At 37.6% G+C, this 12,670-nt stretch overlaps 1 protein-coding gene across 3 annotated transcripts in view; it reads left to right on the top strand.

Moving 5' to 3' along the window:
* The window catches only part of mettl15 (methyltransferase 15, mitochondrial 12S rRNA N4-cytidine), a 104,942-nt gene that overhangs the window by 76,743 nt on the left and 15,529 nt on the right, over positions 1-12,670 (top strand). For all 3 annotated transcript variants that reach the window (XM_079866906.1, XM_079866908.1, XM_079866907.1), the window contains one exon: positions 1,023-1,201. In XM_079866906.1, the coding sequence (XP_079723032.1) occupies positions 1,023-1,201 (179 nt within the window). The remainder of the gene's footprint in view (positions 1-1,022; positions 1,202-12,670) is intronic.

A 12,670-nucleotide genomic window follows, 5' to 3' on the forward strand; every position in this document is an offset into this window, starting at 1 on the left:
CCCACATGAATGACAAACTAAATAGGAGAGAAAACATTCAAGGATAATGTGAGATCCAGAACGACGTTGGTTCCAAAAGAAAGGTTATGATAAAAGGTTCATCATGCATCTCTCATGCCTGTGTGTTGCATGCCTTTTATGGATAAAGTTGACTCCAAGTGACTAATGACTGAAACTGCTTTTGCCCATGCTCACTTTCCAGTGTCAGTGAGAGTACACAAAAAAATATATATATAAGTTGTAAATAAAACAAAGATTTATTTGAGTATGCTTTATAAGAAAATACTATTTCAGTATTTTTTACTTCAAAATTTTCACATTTAAATTCATTGTGTTACTTGTCAGATCAAGTTCTGGGTGAAAATTGATTGAAAGTAAATTTTACACAATTTTGTTTTTGTGTACCTGAGAGCTCAGTCTTTCTTTGTTTCCCTCACAATCAGTACAGAGACAAAGAGATGTGTCATTCAGAATCCAAAGTATCAAACCCAAATCTCAGGAAATAATTACATAAGTACAAATATGATGACTTGAACATCTGAGTCAAGATGTTTAGGGAATATATGAATTACTGTGAGTATATGAATCACAGTACAATGTGTATGTACAATTGTACTGAACAGCTGCCGACCGAAACTGACTAGATGAAATATTAAGTTTTATTCGTATTAGTAAACTGATATATGTCCCCGTTATGTAGGTGTGTAACTATGTCTCATTTACCCTGGTTTCTTTGTTCTTCCCTGAGTGTGCACACATATTTTCCTAAAGAAAGCAAAAGCGAATGCATAATTCAGATCATGATTTGATATTTTTATATTTGTCGCTAACCGCTTCTCCCTCCTGTTCTCTCTCATGTACACACATGCTCTCTCTCTTTTTATAGATCTCAAGCCCACATCTCCCAGAGTGGGAAGGGTGGGAGGGGTTTTCACTGGTGTCTTAGAGCTGTCAGGCTTGGCTTCTGTCAGCCAGGAACTTGTGACGTCAAGCTGCTTAATTGGGCTCCTCTTTGTGCGTAGGTACCCCGACATGCCCTGCGCTGCTGACGTGGTCAACGCCTTAGATCAACAGGCGCTTGCGTCCGTATTGGCCGCGTATGGGGAGGAGCGGCACACCAGGAAAATTGCGGCGGCCATCGCACAAGCACGCAGCGTCTACCCCATCGGCCGGACCCTGCAACTGGCCAGCATCGTAGCAGGTACCCCCCCTCATTGATTCCCTACACTAGAGGGAGGCTTGGAGAGAGAGAGATATTAATGCAAACTCTCCCTATGGGACCTATTTGTCCTGGAAAAAGAGAAGGGGAGAAAAGATGGCATTTTCTAATCCGAAATCTCTGCCGTTCTCCTTCCCCCCCACTCAGCTGCCTGTTTCTCACTGTCTGAGTATCCATCAGCAACACATGCCTTGTGATTGACAAGGCTCTTATTAATAAAAAACGAAGCGATTTAGGGAGCAGTAGGGAAAACCTGCAGGTGAGGTTCAATGCGTTTTTTAGCCCCTTTCCTTAATTCGTATTTAGACTCGCACTCCCATCCTCTCCTCCCCCAGACTCCCCCCTCCTTGTACCCTTTGATTTGTTTCTCACACTCACTCCCTCCCTTTTCGTGCCCTTCACTGCACCCCCACCAACACACTTCTCCAAACGCACGCGTCACACGCACCACATTGCGGCAGCTTGATGCTTTTTGATATTATATTTATCGTCTGCTTTTTTTTTGCCGGCGCTGTTTCCATAGCCCGACGCTGGCGATGAGATAGATAGTCACTTCAGAAGATGACGGTAGCACGAGGCAAGCACATGCGTCATGCCGGGAGAACAGGTGTGACTAAGGGCAGTTGTTTGATCTTCTTTGAAGAGTAGAGCGAGTCAACAACAATGTTTATTCCAATCAATCTGGAAGCTTCTGACTCCCGAGGGTCCCTGGGGGTCAGCGGTGGGCTGCCGGCATTACCGTTGCCAAGGGAAGCAATTGATGGACCAGGAGGTGGGATAATATGTGTGCATTTGTATACGTGTGTATTTATCAGTGCTGATGATGGAGGAAAGGGAGGGGTTTAGACACCATAACAATGGGCATCATGGGAGTTCTCCCTGTTATGAGCTCTGTTTCCTTACGTGAGCAACCGAAGCACCACAATCCCTCTTTGCCCTTGCTTTTGGAGGCGAGTTCCAGAATCTGTCTCCACCTTGGTTACAGTGTATCGTAATAGTCACCAGTCACAGTCCTTTTGATTAACACGTTTCCTATCTTTAGCATAATTTATTTCTTTGCTTTTTACACTGTAACAAAAGAAACAAAATAAAACAAATAAAATACCATGTTAGCCTTTCTACTTTTCTTTACTTTAATTGTTTGTTGTTTCTTAGTAATTATTTGTGAAATTCACTACCAATTTCTAAGTGAAAATTGTTTCAAAGTAAATCCTAGACAATTTTTTTTTTCAGTCTACATTAGTTACTGGTTGGAAGGGTTTATTCCATGTTAAAATGGGGAATCCGCTCTATTTAGTGAAACACATTAGAGAAGAGACGAGGTCACGGCAGTGTAATATTCTCATCAGTATGAACCCAGCTGGCGTGACAGAAGATTATCCAGATTCCCTAAGGAAAGGGTCCCTCAATCCCAATGCTCAGATCAGCTTTCTACATATCAGACCACTTTGAATCATAATGAGCATCAGCACAAAACTGGCTTAGAGCCAGTAACTCACACCCTCACTGACCCCAAAAAGCCGCACCAACCCCTTTCATACACCTTGAAGCCATCTATCCAGCTTTACCATAAAACATTCAGACTCATTTGTAGCAGCTCACAGGTTTTGACAGCATGGTTAAACAGTTGTCTAAGCTGCTGGTCATGCTTTTATATCACTGTAAGAGACACTAATCAGCCCACTATTGATCACTTGTTGAGAAGCAGACTTGTTGGAGCACTGATGAAAATTGATCTTTTGTTTTCTCCCGATTTTTCTGAGACCTACGTCACAGTTTTAGAATTAAGGCAGCCCTTAATGTTTATATTTGTGTTAGCTGGAGTTCGCTCTCCATGATGCTACTTTTGTAAAACAGGATATTTTTTTCTCTTTGCTTATTCATTTATTTGTTTACTGGCTATTTTACACAAAATCTAGTTTTATTTCAACCTAAAGGAATAGTTCACCCTAAAATGAAATATATGTAATAATTTACTCAAACTCATGTGATTCCAAATCTGTAGGACTTTCTGTTTTCTGTGGAACACACACACAAAAAAAATGTATTTTGAAAAATGTCTCAGTGTTTAGACCTCAAAATTAGACCCCACTGACATTCTTTGCATGGACAAAAGAAAAAAAAAAGATTGCACTAAATATTTTCATTTGTGTTAACTTTGGAATGACATAAGGGGAGTAAATGATCACAGAATTTTCATATTTGGCTGAACAAACCCTGTAGTATCTTTTGAGGACTGCTACCTCCTTTGCATTCAGAATGTGGATAATGCTTCCTGGTGTAGCTTAGCATTTAGCTATTCGATTAGTATTTAGTGGAATCTTTTTATTCAAAGCAGTCAATTGTTGTCTTTGATTAACTTGAGATTTAGTGTCTCATATTTCTGGCATTGAGACTGCAAGATGAAAATACAAGGAACAATATCACGATGCCCCTCGATGTGTCGCAAGAAACTGTAAACAACAAAAACAATTGGCTGCACTGTTTGCCACAAATAAGTAATGGAAGATAACTAACTAGTTTCTGTCATAGGGAAACTAGTTAGCCATGTTTTAGGATTGTGACACTGACCATGTGTTCTTCCATAGAACCACAAATATGAAATTTGTGTTATTTTTTTCAATTCAACTTTTCACTCAAATTGTAACACTGATAATTTAGTTTGATATAAAAAATAATAAATCCACTTGACTTTTGGACCTCACTGTATATTTTAAATTAATGTGCTGCGTTGTCCGATTGACTTGAGAATTGGCATGCAGTGTCTTTGTCCAAGCTGCCACGATGATTTATGAAGCAGATCGGAACGAAACTCTGTAGGCCTGTTTGACTCATGGTCCTATAGGTCTGTGCGAAGTTTGAAAGAAACGGCCACCGGGTGGCGCTATCGCATTTTAGACCCTATATATTACGCATCACATATATACAGTTTATAATGTATCACACATACACACAATATTCATATCAAATGTTAAATCTCCTCATTCTGAATGAGTTTGCCTCTAGAACAATCAAATAATTTCTGTCAATCAAATAATTTGCTAAAAAAGATTATTTGAAAAATAAACTTTTTTCCTATCTCCTCGTTGACATACATCATCTAGAGACCCTCATGGCAAAAAGTTATCAAAAGAATTTTGATCTATTAAACCGTTTAGCAAACATTATATGTATATTTATTTATATATGTGTGTGTGTGTATATTAGGGGTGACCCCGAATAGTCGAAGATTCGATGCTTCGATTGGAGGAGCATGATTCGACTACCAATCTCACGGTCGAATCTTCGCAGAGGTGTTATGAAACGAGGATCATCATGCCACTTTGGCTATATGAGGGCTCTCAATGTCTGATTTCACATAGAACTACCGGTTTTCTGTCAATACGTTAATATTCAGCCTATTATGATAATGCTGTATATAAAAATGTGCAAAGAAAGAAGCTTTTAATAAATATTTTTTTAACGTGCGTGAATAAATCCAAACACCCCGTGACAGATTTAAGTTTCACTTTCAATCCGTGACCAACAGAGGAGCGTCTTGGCGGCAAGGATTTAAATCTTTAACAATGTCTGGGATAAAAAAATCTAAAGTGTGGATGTACACCTTCAGAAAGGATATTCTCCAAGGCTGGATTTAGCATCAGGAAAACAATGATCGCACTTCTGCCGGCCAACGTTAACAAGTTGGTTTTCCACGGGACATTCTAAAATGCTTAACAATCTGAAAGGTGTGCATTATACATGAGACCTGGGTGAACAGTGTACAGTTGGTTGTTTGACTGTAAGTCATTGTCTTCAAATGCTATTGAAGTTAGAAACGTTTATACCAATGTCGCATGCAATTTTGAGACGGTCCCTAAATGCGAATATCGAACGTCCAACGTCAAACCAACTTCATGCCAGTAAAAAAGCTTTTAAAACGCTTAAAAAGGCACTTTAACGTGGCTTAATGCATGTACACACAGTAGCCTACACACTTTATTAAGAAACCATACTATGTGCAGATAAGCAGATGAACCCAGAATATGAACGCAATATGCGTTCCTCCTATAGTAAAGCGTTTTCATATTTTAATTTAACTATTTTAGGAGATTAAGCCGTAAACGCTTTTCACGTTTTAGAATGCATTTTATCTGCACGCACAAAAGACTCCAACGGACACAGACAGAGTGAAAGACTGGATTTGTTCTCTCGATCAGGTAGGGTACAAGTGATTTCAAAACTTTTCAGCCGGTTCTAATTTGATTTTTGGATGCTGTGAACATTTTTAGCTAAAAAGACTGCCACTCCAGTTTAGCATTTATTGTTGTTTCTGCAGTTAAAAAGACAAAGTTGAAAATTCTGGCTACTATCGTTATTTTAATAATTTCTTTATTTTAATTTTATTTATTGATCTGTCAGGGTTATCTAATCTAACTATTTGTGGCTTGTGTTTTGAATATATGTTCCCCTGCACTTTAGGCATTTTGCACACATTTGCTCCTCATCTTGTGACTTGATTCTGATTTATTTCGTTTTGTATTTTTATTTACTAGAAAGGTATATTCTGTTCTAATTTAATTTAGTAAATGAATTGTTTATTTTTTCGGTGCATGATGCATCGATGTTGTGCTGTAGCCTAGAGCCTGCTTGCACAGGTAATTTAGCCGATTTAATTTGATTTGCATGTGAATGTAAATCCTGTCTGCAGTGTGGCCTTTCTGGAGTTATTTATGTTATTTCTTAGTTTTATTGATCCAAAATGTTTTTATACATTTTCTTCTATATCTTCTATATCTTTGTGCGATTTTCTGTACATCGCGGCTTTAAAACGTTAAATGTGGGAAAGAAAGGTGATTTAAGCAATTTTGAGCGTGGCATGGTTGTTGGTGCCAGACAGGCTGGTCTGAGTATTTCACAATCTGCTCAGTTACTGGGATTTTCACGCACAACCATTTCTAGGGTTTACAAAGAATGGTGTGAAAAGGGAAAAACATCCAGTATGCGGCAGTCCTGTGGGCGAAAATGCCTTGTTGATGCTAGAGGTCAGAGGAGAATGGGCCGACTGATTCAAGCTGATAGAAGAGCAACTTTGACTGAAATAACCACTCGTTACAACCGAGGTATGCAGCAAAGCATTTGTGAAGCCACAACACGCACAACCTTGAGGCGGATGGGCTACAACAGCAGAAGACCCCACCGGGTACCACTCATCTCCACTACAAATAGGAAAAAGAGGCTACAATTTGCACAAGCTCACCAAAATTGGACATTTGAAGACTGGAAAAATGTTGCCTGGTCTGATGAGTCTCGATTTCTGTTGAGACATTCAGACGGTAGAGTCAGAATTTGGCGTAAACAGAATGAGAACATGGATCCATCATGCCTTGTTACCACTGTGCAGGCTGGTGGTGGTGGTGTAATGGTGTGGGGGATGTTTTCTTGGCACACTTTAGGCCCCTTAGTGCCAATTGGGCATCGTTTAAATGCCACGGCCTACCTGAGCATTGTTTCTGACCATGTCCATCCCTTTATGACCACCATGTACCCATCCTCTGATGGCTACTTCCAGCAGGATAATGCACCATGTCACAAAGCTCGAATCATTTCAAATTGGTTTCTTGAACATGACAATGAGTTTACTGTACTAAAATGGCACCCACAGTCACCAGATCTCAACCCAATAGAGCATCTTTGGGATGTGGTGGAACGGGAGCTTTGTGCCCTGGATGTGCATCCCACAAATCTAATAAAAAAAATAAAAAAAATAAAAAAAGGCGAAAGGGGGTCAAACACAGTATTAGTATGGTGTTCCTAATAATCCTTTAGGTGAGTGTGTATATATATATATATATATATATATATATATATATATATATATATATATATATATATTAGGGGTGTGCAAATCAGCCGGTATTTGTATCTGTATTTGTATTTGTTGAGGGGGGAAAAGTATTTGTATTTGTATTTGTATTCGAGTAAAATTCAAAATAGGTGTAAAAATCCTTTTTTTTTTTGCGTTACACTTCTAATTTACATTATAGTGTAAGTGAAGAGTTCAGATGCAAAAGCCTCTAAGTGCCATCTGAAATTTTCTTCTAGAATGATCATTTTTATCAAGCTCGTATATTTAAGCTCAATAATTTCACTTTAATGACAATTAATAGGTAATTTTCATCGCCATTTAAGTGAAATTGCTGAACTTAAATATACAAGCTAGAAAAAAAGATCATTCTAGAAGAAAATTTCAGATGGCACTTAGAGGCTTTTGCATCTGAACTCTTCAAGTATTCTTTAATTATATCCATTATAATAATTATGGATATGCAATATTGGTTGATGTTTTTCCTTAAATCCAGCAATGAACATGTAACAAGGAATGTCATTGAAAAGAAAATAACATAACAGCCATTACCAACGTTAACGTTACTCTGTCAACAGCCTATTGTCTAAATTACAGAGCTAACAGAGCTAAGTAGTGTTGTCACGGTACCAAAATTTCAGTATTCGGTACAAATACCAGTGAAAATCCTCGGTTCTCTGTACCAATTTCGGTACCAAAGCTTAATTTAGATTAAATTTACATATATTAAAGTGTATATCACGGTTAAAAAGATGGAAACTGTAGTATTAAAAACACTTTACAATAAGATTCAATTTGTTAGATAACATTAGATAAAATGACCTAACAATAAACAATAGTTATATACTGTCACAATTATTCTCCTTGGGGTTCATTTAAAAATACATTTTTAAAATCAAAAGTTAACATTATTTATGTTAACATTATTTAATGCACAATGACTGAAGTGAACAAACATGACCAATCAAGTGTTTGTATTAAATAACATTCACAAACATTAATTCATGTTGTAAAAATATATTGTTCCCTCAATGTGTTGATGTTAGATGCCCATTAAGTAATGTTAATGAATGGTATCTTATTGTAGTGTTACCAAATACAGGAGATAAAACGTGTTTTATTTGACTTGGCTGTACTTTTATTTAATCCAAAACTGCATTCATATTTAATTTTAAAAGGGCTTTTTAAACCTGCTAAGAGTTATCCAGCCAAGAATAAGCCTAGAACAGCTTTTCTGATGGACTGATATTAATGACATGATGACGGCTTTTTATTTCATTTCTCATCTCCATAAATATATCTAATGCAAGGGCTAGAAATCAATTAATTCTTTGCTGATACTTCCTCGTCATCATGAAGAGCGCAGTTCGCACCGCGTCTGTCGTTGCTATATGCAACCAACATAGGCGCGCCTGGAAAAACGAGCGCGCCGTTCGCTTCTATTATAAGCGCGCTTGCCGCGCGCCTACATTTGAAATCTGCACGCGCAAAAAACGCGCTATGTGAACGACCCCTTATGGCAACGTGACATTAGCCTAATCCAAAATATTTCCGTGTCATTTCCTCCTTTCTTATCAACAAGTGGATTTACAGCCGGAGGAAACACAGCCTTTTGATATAAAGTTTTTCTTGTTCCCTAATACAAATTTTTTTTAAGTATTTGTTCGAAATAAGTATTCGTAAAAAACACATTATTTGTGCCTTTCCGAATACCGTATTCGGGTTCGGCTCCACCCCTAATATATATATATATATATATATATATATATATATATATATATATATAAAGGTATTAGGGGTGTAAATCGGACAGTTCATCACGATACGATACGATATCGATTCTCTCAGCCAGCGATACGATATTTTCCGATACTTCAAAAAATTCCACGATACGATTCGATTCGATTCAGGGCTATATCGATTGATTAATCGATATTTAGATATTATGTTCACACAACCAGTTACGTTTTTATTAACTCACAAATGCAATCAAAATATATAACATGAACGTTTAATTAAACTCTTTGAAAATTGCACACCCTCTCCCAATTGATACTTTGCAGTCACGTGACTACCACGGATACCTGGCGGGCAACAAACGGGTATTTTCAACGTTGAGTCCTGTTGTTCCAGGACTTTCTAGTAGCTATCAAGTCTGTTAGCGAGCTAGCTGCATAACTATGGACTAGGATTAACTCCAAGGTAGCTAAATTGTGTAAAGCAGACAAGTTTTTTTTAAGATAATCGAGCAGTAATAATTCCTCCGTAAATAATCTAGCTCTACTGTTGGGTCATCTCTGGTTCTCATTGAAAATCATAGATATCGCAAACCTCAAAACAACCTATCACACACTTCTGTTATTGTTAGCAAAAGACGACAGCTGTTACTGTACGTTCACACCGCCACCGGCGAGAGCGTCAAAGTGCCCGGAAATCATTAATTTTCCATGAATTTTGCCGCTCTCGCCGGCGGCGGTGTGAACGTACAGTTAGTCTAGCTTAGACTCATAACACAAACAGCTGACTCGCCGAACCAGCTGGTGAATACTGGTGGTGTTTATTGACAAAACTACAGTAACTTAAAGACACGATTAATTACATGATCATACACCCATTGTATTCAAACAAATGTTGAAATTACCTTTGATGGTAATTTGCACAGACGTGTATACTGTGAAGGTTGCTTATCTCATCTGCGGTTAGTGCATCCAATTGCACAACAACTATCTGACATGTCGTTTACACCTCAAAACACCAACTTTTGTATAGTAAAACTGGCGACCCTTGATTAGTTTACTGGGTTTCGTTGCTGGAGAACGACGTTCTTGCCCGCCAGCCAGTACTTGTGACGTCACGTGCAAAGTATCAATAGGGTATATGTCGAACGTCGCATGACGAAACCGGAAACCTGGTCTCATCGCATCCGCTTGTCATAGAAAGTGTTAACAGCCGTATGAACTGACGCCGATATCTATGGAATTTTAAGGTAATCAGCTAACCTACCTATCTCACTTTGTTATTGGCGTTTTATTCTATTTAAATATCTAAACGTTAGTGTGAAGATTTTTTTTTTTTTTTACTTTTAAATATCGATCTTCACATGCGAGGGACATTGGTTATGATCATCTTTGCTCGCTCCTTTTAAGTTATCTTGAGTAAAACAGTAAAAAAATGCATGAAGCACATACAAAAGACCTGAACCGGAAGCGATGCGTTCTGTTTTCCGGTTTCGTAATGCGACGTTCGACATATACCCTATTGGGACATTTATAACAGAAGTGGTCATTTGCAAGTACTCCGTTCTTGTTAATTTTCATAAATCATGTTTTTTATTATTATTGTGCATCCAAGTAATATCAATCAAACTGCAGCTGGGTTGTTTTGATTAATAATAATAATAACTTAAAAAATACAGGTAAATTACAAAATTTAATTTAATTGAAAGTATGCTTTAATATGTTAAAAGTTTTTTTTTTTTTTTTTTAGCAGAGCAGATACATTCACATTTCATCTTTCTGAGTCAAACAAAACCAAGTAATTGCTATGATAAATAATACCACTCGGTTAATTTTCATGACGTTAATCTCCTCAGCTGACATAGACGCCTAACAAACTTGTTGTGATAACGTACACGCAGTACAGAGAGCTTTTCCCTCACCACTAAACGAGCTGCTTTAGTAAGGTTCCGTGAAAATGTTTCAGGTTTTATTTTCCTTTTACGCCCTGAAGAAGATATCACGAGTTCATTGAAGTTATCCATCCTCGATCACTTTTAGTCAGCTTCGACGAAACTCCTCTTAGCCAGCGCATCTTTTCAAAGTGACATCTGACCTGAATACTGCGCGCTGAGTCGCTAAAACGGACTTATCATGTTGTGTTCACCAACAAGGGTGCGAGTGCTTGTCTGTTTCTGCTGTAAAACATGAACTCGCGATGCCTTGACAGCGGACAATACCGACTTTTGTGAAAAAAACTTGTTTAGGGTTTAGTCAGTCTTGTCAGGCGTCTTTTTCAGATGAGGAGATTAACGTTACACACCGGCAGGCGGTTGGTGGTGAGTAAACGAAAATGTGCACTTTGGCGGAAGGATGTTATGTGAGAATGTGGAGAGTGTCAAAATAAAGGTGTATATCGATATTTTAAGTGTGGAATCGATGCAGTATCGTTAGACGTTATATCGATGCATCGATCCATATCGATGTATGATTCGTTACACCCCTAAAAGGTATGTCTTGTATGGCCACTTATGAGTAATTTGTCTATATGTTGTGTGCAATAAGTAGAAACTTATCAAAACTGTGTACATATGGAGAACATGACATTTTGAAGAAACATGCTTAGTTTCATGAATTTCTGATGCTCAGAGGACTCACAGTAAATTCTAAACTATCAACTGATGAAGATGACAACTATCAAAGATGAAGGCTGTAATACTACTTTTGTCCACGAGGGCCGACAGGATAAGACATTTTTTAAATCTAATCTTTCTGTCAGTTTATAGGATTGACTGATAAATAAATGCTTAAAACCATTTTTTATTACGATGCACTGGTAATATAGTTTTACATAATAAGTTTACAAAGAAATATGTGAAATGTATATAGACCATTAAAAGATAATTTCACAATATATCCCAATAACATTGAAAACATATTTGTGTGTGTGTGTGTGTGTGTGTGTGTGTGTGTGTGTGTGTGTGTGTGTGTACTGTTGGAAACAAACATTTTCAAAATGGAAGTGAGCCCATTAGTGGTCATCTTCTGCCATCTATCTGCTGGTTATAATCGTAATATTTTCATTCTATTCACTAATATAGTTCTTTTTATATGTTTTGCTTTTGCATTCATATTTAGACATTATAAAATCACTATTATAATGCAATCACATTTTGTCAGAGTTTATCACTTCATTTGTACTGAGAACAGAACAAACGATTGTTCCACATTATGATTACTGTGAAACCTGAAAATGGTGTTATACAGAGTTATACAAATTTGCAGTAAACATTTTGTTACCCATCATTTATTTCAAATATCTGTATCTACAACAAAAAGTGTGTGCATATGTGTATCAAGTATAATTATTTAAGCTCTTCTTTTCTCCGTGTTTTTTAGCATATTTTTTTCATGTATATTTTATGGTGTCAGCCCTACATATCGACATAAACCCTAGCTGTCATAAAGGTCTTAAAACGCTGAAACCCCGTTAATTTCTGCTTGCAGCTATATGTAATAATTGTCTTCTAATAGTTATCTTCTTCTTGGAGAGAGAGCAAGCGCAAAATGCGGCATCGGCATCTCGAAGCGGCACTTCCGGCGGCATCTCCAGCTGCCATCAGTGAGCGGCATCTCCAGCGGCCAAATGCGGGAGCGGCATCTCCAGCGGCCACCAGTGAGCGGCACTTCCGGCGGCATCTCCAGCGGCCATCAGTCAATTATGATTTTAACATGATAAAAAAAATCAGAGATTGCAAGTATTCTGATTATTTATAATAGTCCAACATAACATGTATGTGGCAGATTTAATGCACCAAGGAAAATTATTAAATAGCATATTCCTTATTAATTATAATAGATAAAAGACACATTTATTAAAAACATACGTTG

This window comes from Squalius cephalus (genome assembly GCF_949319135.1).
Source record: "Squalius cephalus genome assembly, chromosome: 3".
Classification (NCBI taxonomy): domain Eukaryota; kingdom Metazoa; phylum Chordata; class Actinopteri; order Cypriniformes; family Leuciscidae; genus Squalius; species Squalius cephalus.